General features: G+C 48.2%; 1 protein-coding gene across 8 annotated transcripts in view; it reads right to left on the bottom strand.

Moving 5' to 3' along the window:
- Positions 1-21,800, bottom strand: part of septin9b (septin 9b) — an 85,377-nt gene that overhangs the window by 21,577 nt on the left and 42,000 nt on the right. The window contains exon 1 of one of the 8 annotated variants that reach the window (XM_064324183.1): positions 13,849-13,930. The exons of 3 other annotated variants lie outside the window; for them this stretch is intronic. In XM_064324183.1, coding sequence (XP_064180253.1) covers positions 13,849-13,915 — 67 coding nt within the window. In that variant the 5' untranslated portion in view covers positions 13,916-13,930. Of the gene's footprint in view, positions 1-15; positions 96-9,752; positions 9,912-9,985; positions 10,155-13,574; positions 13,771-13,848; positions 13,931-21,800 lie in introns of those variants that run through there. 4 more of the 8 variants (XM_064324187.1, XM_064324184.1, XM_064324185.1 and 1 more) reach the window with 4 other exon arrangements.

Below are 21,800 nucleotides of genomic sequence, written 5' to 3'. Positions count from 1 at the left end.
AACGAGGACCCTTACCTGAGAGAGAGAGCACCGGGCGCTAACAAGAGGAGAGACGGGGGCGGAGGGGGGGTTCCTAGCGATTCGACTTCGACGCAGCTGGAGATTCTCGAGGGGGCTGACAGACAGAAGGCTCGTCCTCAGGATCGTACACCGTACGGCTGCTTTCGCACGCGTGCGGCGGAGCAACACAGACAGACAGCCACACACACACAAACACACACGCGCACTGAAGAGGATCGCTGAGGGGGTGGGGGGGGGGAGGGGAGGGGCAATAGAATGAGGCGTCTGCTTCATTCTAACAGGCGTGGGGAACCTGTATTAGGTGTGCCAGTGCAGAAACATTTGCATAGGCACACTGACAGCTGAGAGAGAAGTATGCTCATAGCCTCGTTTCTCACACACACACACGCACACACACACGGCGCAAAGAAACTAAGCAGAAAAAAAATTAGTTCTCAGCACTTAGTTTTAATGTCGCTGGCGATGATATGAACTAAAACTAGCATTTTGGAAAATAAAAATAAAATCCCTCTCTCACAGTATTACCAGTGAAGTTTATGAAATGCCAAAATCCTTCAAACGGCAGTTTCAAACAGTATCAAATGTGCTCTCTCTCGCTCTCTGCGGTTAATATGAGAGCAGGAAGTCGGTGAAAATGTGGAGAAAGTGGCGTGCCTGACGCAGATTCTGCGTCTCATAGTGAGATGCATTTGCGCTGAGGCACCACCTTCAGCTCACTGTGACTTCACACAAAGACCCCATTTGTGCCACCAGCATACAGCAATCACACAGCACAGGAAGTTCTGGGCCTTCATTTTAAAAGTCGTTTCTCCAGAGCAAACCGATACGAACCAATCACGGGGGAGCCTTGTGTCCGGAGTGCACACAAAGGACCGATCCCACCGTGGTGGGACAACAACCCTTCAGAGGTCACAGCTGGCTGGCTGGCTGGTGGTGGGACAGCGCGCCCAGCAAGCTGCAGCACAGTGGGCCGGGCGCCTTTCAACCCAAGAAACACTGGCAACTGAATAAACCGCCAAATTTAATAAATAATACGATGTGTGATGTCATAGTGCGCTCCCCGGCCAACTAGCAACCCTGTTGCATGACCCAATAAGGAGAATGAACAACAACAACAACAGCAGCAGCTTTTTTTTTTTTTTTTTTATATAGAGTAAAACAAGCTGCCTCAAGAGACGTCTCTGATGTGCACACTTGGAGGCGGTCGGGGCTCAGCGAAACTCAAGATGTAGGCCTTTCAAAACTTTGATGAGACAATCTGTTTTTCTTTCTCTCCCTCCAGGACAACAAAGGAGCTGCAAACAAAACCGAAATAAAAATTCCAAGCACGACAAGAGCGCCAGCTGACTGCCGAAACAAAGAGCAAATTGACTGGCTGTCTAGCTCAGCTAATTATCTCGTTTTTCAAGTTACTCAGGGGCGTACAGACACGTTTAGGACACACACGATGAAAATGGTAGTCCATTCTTCATAAATATCATCCTTGGATGATATAACCAAGTTGCTTAATCAAAAGGTAGGGAGAAAATGCGTTTCTTAACAGTACACTTTTAAGTTTAGTTAGAAAAACCCTTGCAATAATTCTGACATCTCTCACATAGATAGATACATTAAAAATATCCTACATCGCGACAAGCCGCCAAACATCAGTAGGTGGCATTTCTAGTGAACTAGTGCCTTCCTCTTGCATGTTATTAGCACCATCAAAGAGAGGCTGAGAAACCGCAAGATGTCCAGCAAACAGGGCACACTGAAGCAGAGCAGTAAACACAGATGCTACGCATCGCATTAATATATATATATATATTTTTTTACAGCCGCACTCAGAACCCCCATTCGAAATAAGGGGTCTCTCCTCTCTTTCACCCCGTATGTTCACCCGGAGAACAAGGCTCCGGGACGAACCGCACTGGTTTCCCGCCCAAGCTTCACGAGCCGTAGCCACAGCAGGTCTCCGCCGCTGTGTTATAAAACACGATGACACAACACTGATAGACGGAGGAGGAGACCCCGCCCCCTGCCTGCAGGGTTATCTACGCCGCGGTCTCCAAGCGCTCGGCGATCGATTACGCTCATTATGACGCCGTGTGAAAGCTTGGCTCCAGCTCCCTGCAGATGAGAAATTAACCATTCATTCTTCTCAAAGTGAATCGATAAACTTCACTAACACTGGCACTGGAGATTCACTTCCCTAAACAGTAATATCCCCCTCCCCCTCACCCCCCCCAGCCAGAAACTGGCAAAGGTCTCCCTTTAGAGTCCAAATCCAAGCTGTGAAGTCCAGCTCCGACCCAGATGCCCCTTTGCCTGCTCTGACATGGCAGTTCCTAACTCCCTCCATCCATCCATCCCTCCCTCCCTCCCTCCATCCCTCCCTCCCTCTCCCTGAGCCAGCATTCCTCCGCTGTGTAAATATCATGTGTATAAAAGTGACGCGCTCCATCAGTGGGAGGAGGCAGGGAGAACATGACTCGGTGACATTTACAGCTCAGCGCAACAATGGGGCGATTTACACATCCGCTGGCTTGGCAGGGCCGGCCATCCATCCATCCATCAGCGGGCTGTATTGCTGTAGCAGAGGCAGTATTGCCAGACTATACCACTTCTCTGGGTTCCCAGCGCAGGGCAAGGTCTCTGACTGAAAGCAGGATTTGTCTGGTACAGTATGGTTGCGTTTCTTTTCGGTTTTTTGGTTTTTTTCACCCTCCTCAAAGGAGAACTGAGCCCAGGTTGTTTGAGAGTTCCCACGGAGCATCACCTGGTCCGGGGGGGGGACATCTGTGAGTGACGGTGCACAGAGACGAGTCCTTGAGCCTCGTCCCTTTGTCTCTTTACTGGCTGCAAAGCAAACGGTTGGCACCTCTCGCCGTGCTCGGGACAGTGGGGGCCGATTTACTGTCCCGCAATAACACAGCTGGTCCAAACAGACAGGCTGGGGGAGAGAGGGGTATGTGGTGCCAGTGCATGGGACACCGTCTGAATTGCCTTGCTTTCAGACTGGGGCGGGGGGGGGGGGAGTTGCGGTTTGGGGAGTGGTGGGGGCTGGCCATGTGGGGGTGCGGGGGTGCAGGGGTGTGGGGGGGGGGGGTCTTACGCAGGGGGTCATCCTGCCCTCACTCTCAGTACTCTAAAGGAAAATGCTTAGACTCAAAAAAAAAAAAAAAAAAAAAAAAAAAAACTCAGTTTGCTGAAATTATGCACAGAAAACCAAACAGTAAAGGTAAATTTTTCACAGAGTAACACAGTAAAAGGAGTAGTTTTCACAGAGCAGCCCCCCCCCATTTCCTGTGATTGCATGTCAGCGCCCGAGTCAATCAGCTCAGAGGCCATGCCACACAACATGGCTGCCACCAGACTCTATGTCTCCTGCTCCAATCTCCTGCCACTGCCAAGTGATAGACTGAACCAACACACAGAACAGAACGTGAACGTGTTGACTTACAGCAAACTCACAGCATCTCCGCCTAATGCCCTGCTGACGTTAGAAGGGCGCAAAGCACCTGTACCAAGATGTAGTTTCAGATCCCCCCCCCCCCCCCCCCCAAAAAAAAAACGGTTCCTTTTCCCCCTGAACACGCAGTAGATACTCTACCGTACGCACAAAACAAAATCAATTTCACTGTGGCCATAGACATGAATGGGAATTTTGAAATCCAGAGCTTCTTACCACATATTAACAATTGTCTTTAGTCAATATCTGACAGCTAGGGGGGAAATTATTAATAACATTTATTTAATTAATTTATTTATTTATTTATTTGACAGGGACAATACACACTGATCAACATCACTATTCTGTGATGTAAATGTGCCAGATTTAGCTACATCGCTAATTTCCATCTGTTGTCCCTGGGCAGGCTGATGTTAACAAAGAATGAATAATAACAGTTAAATGCCATCATGAAACTGTTGGCAGTTGGGTAACAGTTGACATTTGTCCTGCGCACGCCAGCATCACCACAGGAAGTCTAACAGACGTAAAACCACTACAGAGAGAGAGAGAGAAAAAAACCCACACTCAGCACACAGCTGAATTTCCTCACCAAACGAAAGCTTCACCCAGACAGCAAAGAAGCTGCACGTTCAACAGCCTTAAAACGATTGAGGAAAAAAAAAAATAAGGTAATTTAAAATACATTCAACACATTGTTTTACGAATAACAACCACTGCGCAACAAGATTGTCCACATAAACACACCATCAGTGATAACAATGAGATGCTTAAGCTTCAGCTTAATAAAAAGAGGCGACGCAAGACGCGCTGTGCTGATTAGAGTGAGCGACGGGGGCCAATGCTCATCACACCCCCACACTGGAGAGGCTCACATCCTGTGCCCATTAGCTATTTGCTTACTCAGTTTAACCACACAGTGCAAAAAAAAGAGTCCCCGCAATTTAACAGCAGCGAAGAACAAAAAAAAAAAATTAAGTCCTGCACTTCATTACATTTACAGATGGGAAGCCACAAAAAATCGAAAGCGTGCAAAAAGTGCAGTCTGGTGTCCGGTGTCGTGACTGAAATACTGAGCCACCTTTAGACATCGTACCTGCTAACCCAACCCACTTAGCCACTGCTACCGAACCACCTATAGACAAATACTTGGCATGCTAACCCACTTAGCCACTGCTACCGAACCACCTACAGACAAACACCTGGCATGCTAACCCACTTAGCCACTGCTACCGAACCACCTACAGACAAACACCTGGCATGCTAACCCACTTAGCCACTGCTACCGAACCACCTACAGACAAACACCTGGCATGCTAACCCACTTAGCCACTGCTACCGAACCACCTACAGACAAACACCTGGCATGCTAACCCACTTAGCCACTGCTACCGAACCAACTACAGACAAATACCTGGCATGCTAACCCACTTAGCCACTGCTACCAAACCACCTACAGACAAACACCTGGCATGCTAACCCACTTAGCCACTGCTACCAAGTCTATTCAATGCACCCTAAAGCCAAAGGCCTAGTTCACACTTCGACAGAAATGAAGGTGTCACACAACGTTTGGCATGTATACTAAGGGCAAATAAGGGCCCAGTCCTGCAGGGAGGGTTCTGTCGTCTCTATGGTAACAAGACGCCGAAATAGTGACCATTTGTTTACACTCCGGAAACATGGCACCGCCCAAAGAAATCGACGGGTCAACTGTGAAAGCGTCATGTGACATAAAGAGTATAAATTAGGCATTAAGCCTGATGAGTCACAACACTGCTGCAGTTTCCATGGCCACTGCTCACTTATTTGGATTCACACAAACTTTCTAAGACCTCCATTACAATGAATTCTGACCGATCTGGGCTGTGCAGTGTTCCCATTTTAGGGAAAATTCATGTGTGCTAACTGGATAAATAATCTAGAAGCACACCTGCTAATTTTGATGCATTAGTGTGCTTATAAATTTTTGAAACTGAAGAGAATATGTGCTACTTAGAAAAAAATGTTAGCATAGAGCCCTGCCAAATTGGTTTTCCATATTTTTACAAGCCTTACTTGTCATACTTATTTCCAAAATGATGCCAATAAGAATGAATCCTTCATTCTCTTGGTATTTATGTCTGTTTTTACGGTCAATGGCTGTAAAAATTCAACAGTTCCGTTTCAGTTACATTACGACATTTTCTTTGCTGTTTTCAATTCAAGCGCTGTTTTATTTCCTTTTGTGGCTAATACAAAAATGTAGACCAGTATTCCAAGTAAAAAAAAAAATTTTTTTAAAAAAGGAGACATGAGATTAGAAACTATGACAATGATGCTTCCCCAGGACGGTGTAATCACGCCTGCTTACTTTACGAAACGGCAGGAATGAGGTGCAGTCCAGCTGGCAGCACTGTGAGGATCTATCAGCTGGACTCAGTCCTGGTGCAGCTCCATCCACTGAGAATGGGGGAGGGGCGGGGGGGGTGCCTTTCAGAACACTGTTCTCATGGAGTGGGGGGGGTGGAGAGCGGAGGTCGATTCAGAGACCTGTCCGTTTGGGGAAAGAGCTTGGTGCGTTCCTGCATCGTCCTGACTGTGACTCGACGGGAAGAAGCTGGGTCCTGACAGCACATTAGTATAAAAAATAAAAAAAACATACACTGTATATACTTCACATCAGAGATGAAAGCAGCCGTCTGATAACAAATCTGACCTGCTTCAGCATATCCTGCCCACGCAAAACATAAAAACGTTCCACTGCTACCGGTACAGTTGACTTCCTGGGGTTGAAAACGGTGGGTTTTTTTGTCCTCGCTCACTATATCAGATTTTATGAACGCGCCTGGAAACATCACCTTCTCAGTTTTTACTCCAGACGAATCTCCTGCCAAAAAAACTAATTTCTACAACTTGGCTTGAGGAAGACAGGTTAAGCACAGCAAGGTTTGCCAGTTCTACAGGGGAGGTGAAGATGGCCTGCCCACTGCTTCACCAGTGCACTTGAGAGCGGTGAAGTATTCATTCACATTTATGCCTCCAACCAAAACGCACACAATCATGTCACACTGTGTTACATCATAGATGAGACTGATTTAAAAGCAATGCGGGCACTGACATCATGGTGCATCGCAAGGAAATGGCCCATATCAGGACTAATATGGGGGCGACATGGCTCAGGAGGTAAGAGCGATTGTCTGGCAGTCGGAGGGTTGCCGGTTCAAACCTCGGCCTGGGCGTGTCGAAGTGTCCTTGAGCAAGACACCTAACCCCTAACTGCTCTGGCGAATGAGAGGCATCAATTGTAAAGCGCTTTGGATAAAAGCGCTATATAAATGCAGTCCATTTACCATTTACCATCTAATTCATACAAAGACCGGTAGGTGGACAGAGAGCAGCATACCAGCCTTCAGAATAAATAAACAGCGAACGCGTCATTCTCTGCTACAACGCGGCTCTAGCCGTGCGTTTCTGATGCCTTTGACGGGCTCATCTTGCGTGTACGGCTGACGTTTTCAGTTCGTCTCCAGGCCGAGAGTTCTCCCGGTCCGCCCCGTTCGGCCTTTCAGTTCCGGCCCTCCCACCGAGAGCCCTGGGAGCGCGACCTTTGACCCCCGGGCGTCGCCGAGCAGATGGCGTCACTGGGGCGATGAAACACAGCGTTCCGCGGGCAGGGCCTCCGGAAAGGGGCCAGATAATGACCTGACAGTGACGGAGTGACAGAGCGAAGGAGGGACGGACGGAGGGAGAGAGAAGCGGAAAGCAAAGCATGTGCGGAAAACACACTTTCAAAGGTAAGGGGGAGGGGGGGGAGCCGTTAAAGAAAATTCTTTGAGGGAAAACCAGGTGAACACAGATCTGAAAACATCCTGGCTGTGAAGAACAGGAGGCCTGGGAGGGAGGTTGGGGGGGTGGGGGGGGGGGGGGGGCAAAAAGCTAAGAATCCTGGGGGTAATCCTACACAACCACAACTCCAGCAGGGTGGGTAGAAACAGGCAGGAGTAGGATATGATTAACTTCATCCGACGTTAAGCATCAGTGAACCATTGCCAGTTTAAAGGTGCAAAAAGAAAGACTTCCACAAATGGACTTTCACCAGTGCACACATGCGCGCACACACACACACACACACACACACACGTGCGCATGCACACACACACTTTCCCCTAGCTCCTCAGTGAGCTGTACACAACATCAGATCCAAACCTCCCCCCTGTACTGTAACTGAAGAAACCTTCAGAAAGCACAGCGCACTTCCTGTCTTTCAGCCACACACGCAATAAATCCAACGTTCTGGGGATTTTTCAAACGGTGGCGAGCGACTTAACAAGTAACCAAACCAAATAACCGCCAAATATGAGGTGGAAATCACTGGCTGGTTTATAGACTCCAGCAAGACTGAAACTGCGGCAATTCTGAGAAATTAAATTACGGTGAACTTGCATTTAAGTTTTTTTTCTTTTCTTAAGAACTCAAATATTTTAATTAAATACCCCTAAAACATGACTGCAATAAGCCCGCCAATGACCCCACCGTTTACGCCAAAACACATTAAGACGTCCGTTTTAATTTATTCAAAGCCAAATGCGTGCATGTCATCCAAACTGAACAAACTCAAGAGGTGCTCGGACGTGACCGTTGGCCGATCTAAGACTTAGCTTTTCGTGCATTTTCCAGGGAAAGTAGGAAAGTATCGACTTTTCCTGTGAAATATGCACAATATGAGAGAGAAAACCAGAAGCCATAAAAATTCTCTGGGCCTTGAAGGGCCGGCATCGAGGGGAATGCCCAGCGGTCACACAGCGCTGTGTGGACAGAGCTGCTCGGGCCTGAATGGCTCTCTCTCTCTGAGCTCGTCACGGGCCCAAGCCACCGTGACACAGACCAGCAGCCCGAGCATCCGCAGGGCAGGACGCGCGCCTTCAGAAGTTAAAATCTATTTTCATCCTGACATTATTTCAACAATGACTTTCACACAATCTCTGACTTCACCCCCCCCCTCACAGAACACTCTGATCCCAGCTCAGTCTGATTCATATGTGCAGATTGCCAGGGGGGTCCTGGCTTAGTGGTGTTAAGAAAGGAAATACATACAGCACTCCACCGACCGACCGACAGACCAACAGACAGAGCTATAGAGCTGCGGTCGCAGCTAAAAAAGGAAATGCATACAGCACTCCAGCCCTCCTGGACCAACCCAATGAATCTGCCCATAGGCTGCTGGCATAGGCAATGGACATGCAATAAAATAAAACAAAAAATTTTAAAACACAATTCATGACCCCAAACCGAATGATCTTTCTCAGGCTTGATTGGGGGGGGGTCATGGTGGCACGGATGCAGTTAAAAGGAAGGGGCTAAATACGAAGCCCCCGGCTGAACAGCAGCACGCATCGTCCAGACAGATCCAGCCACACCGACTCAGAGATAAAGCCCACAAACCAGTGTCCAGGCTAAACGAAGCCTGCCAGCAGCAACGAGCCTTGCTGTACATTCAGGAACCGACTCCGCAGACTGACCCGTGACACGTGACTACATTTCCCACGATGCATTTCTTCGTACCAGCCAGAGGGCAGGCCCAAACTGAAAGCATTGCACGTGGATACAGAACCAAGAAGCTGACCGTTTAAAATGAGAGCGAACAAATAACAGCACAAGGCAACGGTAAAGGTGGACTCTGCATCCCTGAGGCAGCCACAGACAGATCAATGCATTCCTCGGTCTCTTCTGGTCTTGAAAATAAAAATGGAAACTGATATTGATACAGAGGGAGGACATCTAAACAGACGTCTTTGGACTGACAACACAGAACCTTGACAAAGAAAGAGCCGAACTAATTTTACTATTTGTTAGCATTTCTGTGAAGCCAACTTGTAAGCCAAGTGACTATCTGGAAATGCAAACATGCTAAGTCACAAAGGACAATTTGAACTCAAAGCATATAAGGAAGTCACAAATATTAAGCTTACTAAAAAGAGCCTAGAATTTAAAGTCACCTTGCATAAGTAATTGCTTGTAGTGAATTGCCATAAAGGTTTGCACAGCAATTTGTTAATACAATGCAATGGCTCATGATTCACTGCAAACAGTCCTCAAATATCCAAAAAAAAAAAACACAGGAGGCAAAAATAATAAAGGTAAAATTACACAGAGGCCCTGGACAGGGCAAGCAATTTGAAGGCCTCTGGTGGAACAATCCAACCCCTCCCCACCCACCAGCACCAGTGAGGAGCAGCAGGAATATAAAACAGAAAGAAAGAATAAAGACACAAATGCAGGTCCCCTCCTTCACACTCACCTCGCCACTGCAATGTGGAACGCTGAACAGAAACCTTGAAACACGACGCCAAACTCTCACCGCTCCCCACCTCAATGACAAACTCTCCCTCTCCCTCTCTCTCTCTCTCTCCCACCAGGACACAGAACACCTGACAAACTTTCCCATGAGCCAAACACACTGCGCTCTCTCTCTCTCTTTCTTTCTCTCTCTCTCTCCCTCCCTCTGCATAAAAAAACCTCGTCACAGCCTACCTCCGCAGATGCACTGGCTAGCGAGGAGAACGTGGACTCAGCAGAGAAACAGCAGGCGCCGGGAACACAGGAGAGCAGACGCTAGGCTCGCTCGCTCGCTCGCTCACCCGCCCTCTTTCCCAGGCTCACTCTCAATCATCCTCCAGCGAGCTCCAGCTGGACACACACAGGCACTCGGGTGAAGCCCCGCCCACTCAGCGGTCACGTGACCCGCAAGCCAGTCACGCCACACCCACCCCTCATTCACTGAGTGTCAAAGGGGAGCATTGTGGACGCAGCCTGCGTCCGTCTGCAGCGCAGAGCTTGAGCCTGTTCAGCTCTGTGCTGCGAGGTTCTTCGCATCGCGCGCGGGACAGCGCGGACACAGGCCGCTGTTCCTTTGAACGCGGTCTGCTCTCTGCTCCCCGGCCAACTTCAGAACAAACAGACATTATAACAAAGGCCCTTTGTTAAAATAAGAGCTCTGCAAATTCAGCAAAAAAATTTATGTGAAGTTTTGCCGAATTTGCAGAATTGCGGGTTCGGATGTCATGACAATAATGAGAGGGTTTCAAGCAGATTATTGATTTGTAGATGCTAATAACTGCTTGCATCTGTTAGACAGCTAATGTCAGACCACAATGCGTCTGTGCTGAGTTGTTTCAAAACATTTCTCTGTTTCATTTTCAACTTTGAAAAGAATTCTAACAGGCGTGAAGGCGAAGAAAAAAAAGGAAGTTTCAGGTGAAGGGGTACCTATCGAGCTCGCACCTGCAGTAGCTTGTCTGTGACCACAAGTGGTTTAGGGTCTGAGCTTCTGCTCTGAAAACATCCACCTGAGGTGCATGATGGGAGGTCTGTGAGGCTGCTCTGCACAAGCAAATTTCAACCTAGTTGCAAATCATTTGCCGCAACAAGAGGGATCATTTTTTAGAATCAGGTTCTGTCGGAAGTGGAAAAAAAAACTGTAAGTCGTTTTGGTACAAAAGTAATGTAACCAGAAGTAATGTAACCAATGCTTACAACGTTTCACACAGAGACTGGTGCTGGACTGTCCATACGCTCAGAGGACCAGCTGCAGTGTATGACTTGGTTCAGGGAGGGATCTCTGCTGACACTCTGCTCTTTCTCAGCTGAACCCAGTAACAATACAAAATGGGACCCCAGAGCTTCACCATCAGAACATCCCTGTTTGTAATTAAGAAGGAAAAAATAAAAAAAAAAGAAAAAAAAAAACATTACAGGGTCTGCACATATTTAAAAATAAATCCACTGGGTTCCGAAAAAAGAACCTCAGTGTTGAATCTCGGCGTTTCTCGATCCGCATTTGTATCTCGGTTGGGTTTATTTGTTGTGTTTAATTCCCCTCCTGGAGCCATTTTTAGAGTCTCCGAACGCCGTTAACGAGCCCCCACACAAACAAGCGACTGAAAAGCCCCCAGCCTTGAAACAGGCCCCTCCCCAGAGACGCCGCTCAGCTCTGCTCTGCGCTCGGGTTCGGGTTCGATTTTGGAAGCCGTGTAGAAGCTGAGAGCACATGGAACGAATTACAAAACGACCCCGAGGATGCTGAGCGTCCCAGCTCTCTGCCTTCCGCAGGAGTATCTGCCGTCTACCCAGCTCAGAGAAACGGCACATCTGACTTCCTGAGACGTTTTTTTTTATTTATTATTCAGGCGGATTTTTTTGGGTTTCTGCTCGCGGCGCAAACAAAGGACGGCGCATGTTTACAGAAACAAAAACAAATTCTGAATTATTAAAGGACGGCACTCGTCGTCTGAAGAAGCGCAGCTTCGGGATGAGATGCGCCGTCCATCGCCGTGTCTGCTCACGCAAGGACTACGTTGCACATCACAGAAGATCACAGAACCACGTTTGTTGAGCGAATGCAACGGCCTGCTTCCTGTGCTCCATTTATTTGCTTCAAAGATAAAAACAAATGACAATATAATTAACTTGTTCTCCTCATCTTTTTTTAAATGGAGCGTTTCTTCGAGGCCAAACCCGCCTTTTAATGCTGAGGAGAAATGTTGAATTCTACGGCACGGCGCGGTGCTGTACTGCACGTTTGAAGGGCCCAGCCACGGAGCAGATAAAACCCAGAGATCAGAAGTCGCCGCTCTCACAGCAGAGCCACTCGTTTGACGGGACATGTTTTCCTATCGCCGTGCTTCCGCTGGCTTGAAAGGCCGGCTGGCGGAGCGATCCCGTCTGTGTTGCTTAGCGCCGCCCGCGCCAGCTCCCAGGACGCGGGAGCGCGGCCGCACGGACCGCGCCACGATCAAAGGCCCGGGGGGGGGGGCCTGCCAGCAGCGCTAAGCTTCCCCAAAAAACATACAGGACAGAACAACACACTCAGACCGCCTTTACATCCGTCTATTTTCCTTTCTGTTTTATCTTTTTTAAAATCGAGAAATAGTTTGGGCAAATCTCGCCAGGCCCCCTCTCTCTACAGTCCCTTTAAAGACAAAAGGGCAGAGAGATGGAGAGAGTGAGCCAGAGAGGGAAAGAGTGAGAGGGTGAGAGGGACAGAGAGAGAGAGATTCAGATCGTCTTTACATCTGTCTATGTTCCTTTCTCTTTTATCTTTTTAAAATCGAGAAATAGTTTGGGCAAATCTCGCTAGGCCTCCTCTCTCTACAGTCCCTTTAAAGACAAAAGGGCAGAGAGGGCGAGCGAGAGAGGGAAAGAGGGAAAGAGTGAGAGTGTGAGAGAGAGAGAGAGAGAGAGAGAGAGAGACATCTTCCTTATAAGTTTGGAGAGGCCTTATTTGAGGTAAACAGTGGTAGTATGCCAAGAGTGAATGGGGGAGGGGGGGGGATTTGAACTTTTTATTCTATGCTTTTTTCCTCTAAAGTAGGGAGATAGATTGCATATCCCTCTAATGCAAACCACTCACAGCTTGTACATTCAACCCAATCTATTTGCAACAGCCAAGAATACACTGTTCCCTTCATGAGAACGAATCTCAAAACAGGCAGCGGTGTCTTCTGTCCCAATTAATAACCTAGAGATTCAGGCTTCAGATGTGAAGCTACGTTACCATTCTGACTGCTGTCACAGGCTCTTGGCCACAGTGCACAAAATGCTACGTTTTCTCTGTGCTTTCCAGCTTAATAATAAACACTGGTCATGGATCAATCCTCTGGGAAATCCCTGTTCCTACTTCCTCACAGCTAGGAGAACTGAGTGAGTAACCCTCGAAAAAAAGGAATCTGTAATTATATTTTCATTTTAGTTTTTTTTTTTTCTTGTTCTTGTAGCCTTGTATTTTTTATGCCTATAATCGTTTACAGATATGTTCGGGAACAACCGAGTTTGGATTGTGCAGTCCAAGTGAAATTGTAATTGAATATTCTTTACCACTTTTCAAGGCCGTGAACTTAATTTGCACAACCCAATGTGCCACGCTGACACACTGGAATTTTAGCACTCTCTATGAAACAGCAAGACAGCTACATGTATTCATCAATAAAGCATATGCCTTGATAGGAAAGAGAATGTTATATTCTTGGACGTCAGGTCACATTTTTACATTATCTCCTCGAAATATAACAATTGAAATTCCATCCTTTAAAAAAACGACAAAGAATAGAACATAATGGCTCACCAAATTTCAGTCAATCTAAATCCACCAGAAAATCCAAAATGGTACGTAACAGAGTTAATGGTACAGTTGTATCGAAAGCAATGACACTGTCGCTAGCTCCAAAAGCAGCGCCGCGCGGCTACGTTCCAACCGCAACATTCTTCCTCTCGGCAACATTCCCAAGTGTGACCGTTACCGGTACGACTGCACCGCCAGTGCTAGCAGTGCCGTCCCCCTGGCGCGGCCGTCATGGATAATTAATCCCGGGGCAGCAGGATTCGTTTGTGCTACGCACCCCAGTGATTAAGATGAAGAGCGGATTCGGTCGAGGGAATAAGCGCTTTTGTTTGAGTCACTCTCATTAATCTGGTGCTTTCTGGTCCTGTTCCAAACGGATTATTTACACCGGTTAATATTCTTAGATTGCATTACGTCAGATTACGTTCACCTGGCAGACGCTTTTATCCAAAGTGACGTACAATAAATTAGATATTCATTTGTGCACATTTTATCACAGTCTCAGTTCGTTTGGCATTGGTTTTACAGTGAAGCACAATTGTAAGAAAAGGACATTTTTTAATGAAGTTATTATCATTAATATGAATAATTACTCTTATTATAACATTATAGAGTGACTTTGGGAGAAACCACTAGAGAGGGAGGCAGTTGCTCCTGTCCAGCACTAACAAGTAAGGAAAGATTAATTCTGCTGTTTAAGGAGGGGGGATGGGGAGAGGGGTGGCTATTTTTCCAGGCATCCAATAAGTGAGGTAAAAAAAATTGTACACGACAGTATGTGTCTCTGCATACATCTTCTGCAGGGCAGTATCCTCACTGCAAAAGAGTTTTATGTTTTTTTAAAGTTTAAAATTGCCCCCCAATACTGGTCAACCAACAACCAGTTCAGGCAGAAAACTTGGCGTTGTCCGAATTAGTGGACTTGCCTACTATTGAGTATGTTAGTTGAGTACTTTTTTTTTAAAGCCTGTTAAGTAAAATACTTAAAATACCTGAATGAAATATTTATTTCTGCAAAGTATATTTAGAAGCATACTATTCAATAAGTAAATTAACACTTTGTTCCCTTAAATGTGACATGTAGCTTTACGTCGTATTCCACCGACAAACAAACACAGATGGCTGCGGGAAATTTAAATACCAGTGAAGCCAGGACTGTGCTTGTAAACTGTAAATGTACGTTGTTGTTTACCTTTTATGGCACATTGTTAAAATGGACCTCACACTGTTTACAGAATGCTTATTGTCACCCCTGACTGAATCGGAGTGTAAAGGGGACGATTTATGACACTCTCATAGCACAGTAAGAATAGCACGATGGTATTTCTCACATATGGCCCATCGTGCACTAAACAGTATGCAGTATGCTTAGTGCATACTTTTAGGACACAGCAGTACAGAGGCTGATTCGGAAGCAGCCCAGTAGTGCTGCTCTATACCTCCAGACCCTGCGCGGATGGGGTCCAGTGCTGGCTGGGTATCTTCTGCTTAAAGCAGACAGCTGTGACAAACTGGAAGCGGACCGTATAGGGACACAAGATGGCCGACACAGCTAACAACTAAAACAACTGTTCAGAAAACAGCACCCGTTCGCCATTTTCATGAATCGCGAAAACTGCAGGGGGTGCAATGTTGTTATTATTTAATAACAATAAATAATTAGCGGAAGCACAGTGCCAACAAACAAGCGGAGAAAATGTTAAAGGTGTTTGTGCACCGACGTTGCAGCCACCGCAGCGGTGGGAGCGCTTTCCTGTGTAAACCCAGCAGAGCTTTGCTCTAAACCCAGCATGCTGCAGCTTGCACCTTTCAGGGTCACTTCAAACCACTGAGCGCGTGACACTGCTGACCGGGAAACAGTCACCCGAGACTCCCAGGTCTCAACCAAAGCAGGGTCCGGAGGAGAGCTGCTCCCACGAGGAGCTCCAGGCCCTGACGCTGGTCTCAGCTGAGCTCATAAAACGCTGATCCCCGGTCCCTTATCACTGTTAAAGAACTCACACACATACCATCGGGGTTTATGGCTGACGCTGACATCAGGCTCACTATCGTCGGTGCACTACAGTGGAGAGAGGGGCTCTCACTGCCCGAGAAATTACACAATTAAAGTCCAGTACAATAGTGCAACTTGAGCATTACTCTTACACTGCCAAGGAAACTGATTCTGAGTATACTTGAATGTGCATAGGACAATGCTTTGGTCCACAGGGATCTTCATCAGAAGAGTGAAAGCTACTGTACCAGAAAGACTGGACGAGTCACAGTAACTATAGCGACACACTGCTTCACACAGCGAGTAGAGAGAGACAGTATACTGCTGTTTCGCACAGTAACTATACCGACACACTGCTTCACACAGCGAATAGAGAGACAGTATACTGCTGTTTCGCACAGTAACTATACCGACACACTGCTTCACACAGCGAATAGAGAGACAGTATACTGCTGTTTTTCACAGTAACTATAGCGACACACTGCTTCACACAGCGAGCAGAGAGAGACAGTATACTGCTGTTTTTCACAGTAACTATACCGACACACTGCTTCACACAGCAAATAGAGAGACAGTATACTGCTGTTTTTCACAGTAACTATAGCGACTCACTGCCTCGCTAGCAGAGAGGAGACTCGAAGAGAGCCACACAACCCTGACAATGAAATCTTCATCAGCAAAGGCTCCGCTCCAAAGGTCAGAGATTTGCGTGCTTCCTATTATAATATTCAAAATGTCACCGTGGAGAGAGCAACGCTGGAAGGGTCGCCGTGGTTACGTAGCCGGGACTTGGCGAGCTGTCACAGGAAGCGGTGGTGTGTCCGTAAGCCTTTGGGGAGAGGTGGGGTTGGGGGGCGTAGCACGCAGCAGGGGGGCCCGGGGGCAGGCGTCGGGGGGGGGGGGGGGGGGGGGATCACTCCGCAGGGTCCCGCTGTGGTGGGAAACTCTCCTGACCTACGACCCGCGCCAGAGGCTGAGAGTAAACGGACGCTTCCGCAGCCCTTATCTGGAAGGGGCTGTCCTTTTCCACTGGCAGGCCCGCTCCCACAGACCCATGAGACCTCCATCCTCCTCCGCTCAACCCCCGCCCCCTGGTCCCCTGACTCACCGTCAGCATCTCACTGCAACGAGGGGGGGGGAATCACATTTGCCTCTTTAATATAATACAGATATAACTGATCTTAGCAGCTCTCTGCCTCCATCACCACCAAGAAAAACAGAAGCTGCCTGAAGTTAAAGACCTGAAGAACAAGCAGCCGAAATCGGCTATTTCAGTTTGTTTTCGTCAAAATGTCTTTCATTGTGTGTACCGCTGCCTCAGGAGGGGTGTTTTGCAGTACCCGGGGAGGGGGGGGGCGATGTATGTGTGTGTTTACTTGCTTTGTTCTTTTTATTAACTCTTTGCTGCAAACACAGACGAGACATGGCCTGTCCCACAGCACCTCCTACTGCTCAATGCGGGGATGTGCGTGCAGAGTGGCTGAACGGGTGGCTGTGGTTGTCCAGCCGCTGCGTGCCCTTACCTCCAGCCCCACACCCTTGAAGATAACAAACATAAAAAAACCACGTCTGGAAGGAATGCAGTCCTATAAACAGCTGCGCAGGTTAGCGACAGCAGCGCCGTCCACAAGGAGCTTTTTTTATAGCCACTAACCCATGATTGATCCTTTTCGCCCTCCTTCTCAACCCTTCTGCCTCTCTCTCTCTCTCTCTCTCTTTCTTGCTCTCTCTCTCTCTCTCTCTCCCTGTCTCTCTTTCTCTCTCTCTCCCTCTCTCTCTCTCTCTCTCTCCATCTCTCTCTCTCTCTCTCTCCCTCCCAGTATAATTACATAGCTGGAAGTGCTGAGTAATGTTCTATGGCCGGTGGTGTGTGCAATTACACGTTGAGATGGCTGACCCGGGCCACACACTCGCTGAGGCTGCAGCCCCCCCCCGACTCGCCTGTTTTCGTATGACTGAGCACGGCATGTGTGGGGCTAATGGGACGCCACAGAGAGCACGTCCCTGTCTGACTCCTCCTTGTGAAACTCTCCAAAGGAGCGACGGAATTAGAGAGAGAGAAACGAACAGAAGGCACGTCCGTTTTAAGTGGCCCGGTCACGTCGAATGCTCTAATTCCTGTTTGAGGCTCCGACTCGCGCCAGGTTGGACCCGCTCTCTGAGAGTTAAAGCGCCAAATTTTGTGTCAGTGAAAGTTAACGTTTTGCAGCCCTGTTGGTTTTCGCAGAGCACGACAAAACCATCGCAAAATCTCAGCACGACAAAACCATCGCAAAATCTCAGCACGACAAAACCAGCGCAAAACAAGCACATCTTAGACGGTGGCTGAGAGAACAATCAATTAGCCCACTGCAAAGACTTCGGCTTCAGGTACAGCCTTAAGATATCAAGAAAAAATCTGAGGTGTGCGTTGTGCTAACTGAAAGTGACTGAGAATGTAAAGCTACATTTTTCCTGCCTTGCTCTTGGAATCAATTAATGTGAGGATGAACCCACTTCCCAGGTCAACTCTGTAATCGATTCCACCTGCCCGAACAGATACAGTATGTGGCACACATCCCGATGATACATGTGTGAATATACACAATACAGTCCTTAGGTGCCTGATGAAAATGGTCGGTCAGCCATTTTGGCTCAAACATGGTATACTAGGGAAATTTCAATTACAGAAACAAAACGTGCTATTGCAGGAAGTGGGTAACACGCTTTAGACGACGAAGCACATGCTTTACTATAAATACACATTCATAAGCAAAACGGTAACATTTTGACATGCAGGACGCAAAACGGAGCCAGATCTAAAACATTGTGTGGAAGGATCACCCCCCCCCCCCATGGCAGGGGGCCCCTCCTGGAAGGGGACTCCAGGAAGCCGCTGTCATCGCTCAGGTTTTTCGGGGGGGAACGGCAGCTGTTGACAGGACGGTCTTTGGTTACAGACCCTGGAATGCAGCAAGTGCAAATGATAATAAGCCCCACCGCCACCCCCCCACCCCCACCCCGCCCCTTCTCGCCCCCACCCCACTGAAAGTTTAAGAAAGCGCGGCCTGGGTGTCTCTCCGTTCCCCTGTGTCGTTTCAGCATGCCGGGGCAAGCTGAAAGCTGATGCTTGTGGGCACTTTGTGTGGCTCCTGCGGTGGACCTGCTCTCTTTCACCGTGTCAATGGGCCGTGTCAGTGCGAGCCGCAGCCCCCCCCCCCCGACCCCCCCGACCCCCCAGCCTGACCCCTCCTGAGGGTGGAGGGCCCTCTGTTCTCTGTTTGCCCTCTGGCTCGGTCCCTCAGCCATCACTCACTGTGTCTCAGCACAGCTACAGCTACAGCACTCTGCTGCTCAGTCTGGCACAGGGGGACAGGGACACAGGAGCACAGGGACACAGGGGCACAGGGACACAGGGGCACAGGGGCTCAGGGGCACAGGGACACAGGGACACAGGAACACAGGAACACAGGGGCACAGGGACACAGGGACACAGGGGCATAGGGGCACAGGGGCACAGGAGCACAGGAACACAGGGGCACAGGGACACAGGGACACAGGGACACAGGGGCACAGGGGCACAGAGACACAGGGACACAGACTGAGGGGAGTGGCATCGCTGCACAGTGGGTCACAGCAGTGAGGATACAGGTGAGACTGATTTGCAGATGCTGCTTTTTTCTGCTTCCGGGTTCGGCCGTACGGTCCTCGACTGTGACTCAGCAGTTCATCTCCAGCAGTACAGCCACCCATCCTCAGCCACCCATCCCTGCAGAGCCCAGGGGAACACAGGAAGCGGGGGGGACAAGGCCAGGCCGGGCTACATCCTCACGAGGCCCAGGGCCCCCTGGGGGAGTAACGTCTGTCTGATGAAAGGCCTGTTTTGTATAAACGACACAGTTGTTACCGCTGAGATGCAGCTGCCTGCCCCACGCAGAGACCGAATCTAAGGGGTCGGGGGGGGGGGGGCTTCATGCGCCTCAGCAGCGGTGACTCATGGGAAACTTCAAAGGATCTTTTTTCGCGCAGTGGCAGGCAATGTGACCACTGCAAGCACTCAGTCCGGTCAGGCCCGTGATCGACTGCCCTGTGTCAAGAGCCAACCGCGGACGCTGGATGGAAAATGTTTCTCGAGAACACGACAAACTGCATTTTTGTTTTATTACTTGGAATAAACTCTGAAGAAGTAGTTTAAGCCTACATGTGCTACATTCTATAAATTCAATGGTGCCCTTGAAAATACACATGTATATATGCAGTATATATGAAACCTGGTGGAACAATGATGATGTTGGTGATAATGCTTTGCAATTAGCTTTAAGAAATAGGAAAAACTGTCTGATCTTGGTCATTTTGTTAGAGTTTCAGCTATCTTTTAATAATAAAAAAATGAACCACTATAAAAATTGAAAGCCACTGGATATGCTACTGTGTTGTATGGACAGTTTAATCATTTAGTGAAATCATTTATTTAATCATTTAACACTGCAGTGAAGCGTCCTTTCCGTTCACTGCAGACCACTGAGCAGCCACCGCTCTCCACGGTCAGGAAGGACCGCGGCGAGGTCAACATGAGGGGAAACAATCGCTCTGACGGCAAGCGGAAGGAAGCCAGGGAAGTGTGTGTGTGTGTGTGTGTGTGTGCGTGCGTGTGTGTTCGTGTGTGCGTGCTTGTGTGTGAGGTCATTTCCTGTCGGAAAAAGTACTTTACAGGAAGGCGTCTACCTAACATATCCAAAAACACGCAGCCACCTCTATCGTGAAGTGGAAAAGTTCTGAATACTCTCACTGCACAACCAGCACAGCAGGGCCTCATAAACACTTGAAACTATTAGCATCAGTTTATAGAACATCTTATAGAATCTCATATAAAAATGAAATTCATTATGGTGTATAAATATACAAAAACATATGCAGTAATATCACATGACGATTTTTGGTTTCTCTGAAACTGGTGACTCCCAGATTAAATCTCCACATACTCGGCCTGAACCCTCTCCGTCAGGGTGGCCCAGGACCTCAACACGGGTCACACTTAATTTGGGGAGAAATGGCCTTAATAGGGCCAGTCCCTGTGGGGGAATAACTCACCCAGACTTCCTGAACTGAGGGGGGAACTCGACAGCGCAACGTGGGGTGGAAAATCACTGCAATGCCCTGCCCTCCAGCTACAGCTACAGCTACAGTGAGGCTTATTATTGCTATTTATTTGTTTGGCAGAGACGCTTACATAACCAACGTTTTTATCGCAGAATCCAACGCAGCTGGATATCTCACTAATACGTTGCAGATTGAGTACTGTACACAAGGGTACAATGACAGTCGTTTGTTTGGAAATTGAAGCCTAGAAACTTATCCCCCCTCAAAGGTACACCATATTATACCATGAATTCCATTATTTATTAACCTGGGGCTTCATGTATATAATATTGTTTTTCGGTACAATCATTGTACGCAGCTGGATACCGACTGAAGAAAAAGAAGGTGCTAAACACCTTAAAGTTTTTAAAAAATTTCAGTTTGCTACCTGGGTACAGAAGCATGAACCTGTTTAGCCACTATGCCACACATCAAAGAAACGACGCCTGTCAATATCCAAGATCAACGTATCACTGTGATGCACCTTTATGTATTCAGGAGAAAAGGAGGTGCAGCAGGTCAGCTAAGGCCAGCCCAGGAGCAGATCATTAAATTGCTCTTATATCGTGTTTAATATGTGAATCTTTCCAGGCTCACTTCAATACGCCTGCTGTGAGAACCTCTGCGTGCTATCCGGTGAAGCGTACATCAGCGCTGGCGACGGCGCCGCGCGGTAGTTCATCCCTCCGTCTGTTAAAACAGCGTGGTACCCCAGTGTGAGCGCCTCACCCCGAATACGAAGGAGGCTATCGCATTACAGCGGTCACCCTCTTTCTAGGTAGAGCAGGTCCGTCTGGTAGGGCCTTTGGTCTAACCGTCAAAAACCTGTAACTGAAAATGGCTTCCCGTACACGCTGAGCCGCAGTTGTCTGCCCGGAGACACACAAAGCCACATTCATCGCCTTTCATCCTCCAATCCAAGACGGAGAGGTGCAACCCTCAGCAATCTCTGCACTGAGGGACCCTCTGTCCAAAAAGGCTGACATATTAGGTCATAGTTGGCTTTTCATTCTTCTTCTTCTTCTGTTTTTTTTCTTCTTCTTCTTCTTCTTCTCCCCTTCCCTCAAGTTTACAGGAATCCACTTGGCCCACTCCGGACCTCCCACTCCTGGCCTGCG

Source organism: Anguilla rostrata, chromosome 2, assembly GCF_018555375.3.
Source record: "Anguilla rostrata isolate EN2019 chromosome 2, ASM1855537v3, whole genome shotgun sequence".
NCBI classification, from domain to species: Eukaryota; Metazoa; Chordata; class Actinopteri; order Anguilliformes; family Anguillidae; genus Anguilla; species Anguilla rostrata.
The sequence above is the reverse complement of the archived record's forward strand: the minus strand, read 5'-3'. Positions and strand labels throughout refer to the sequence as shown.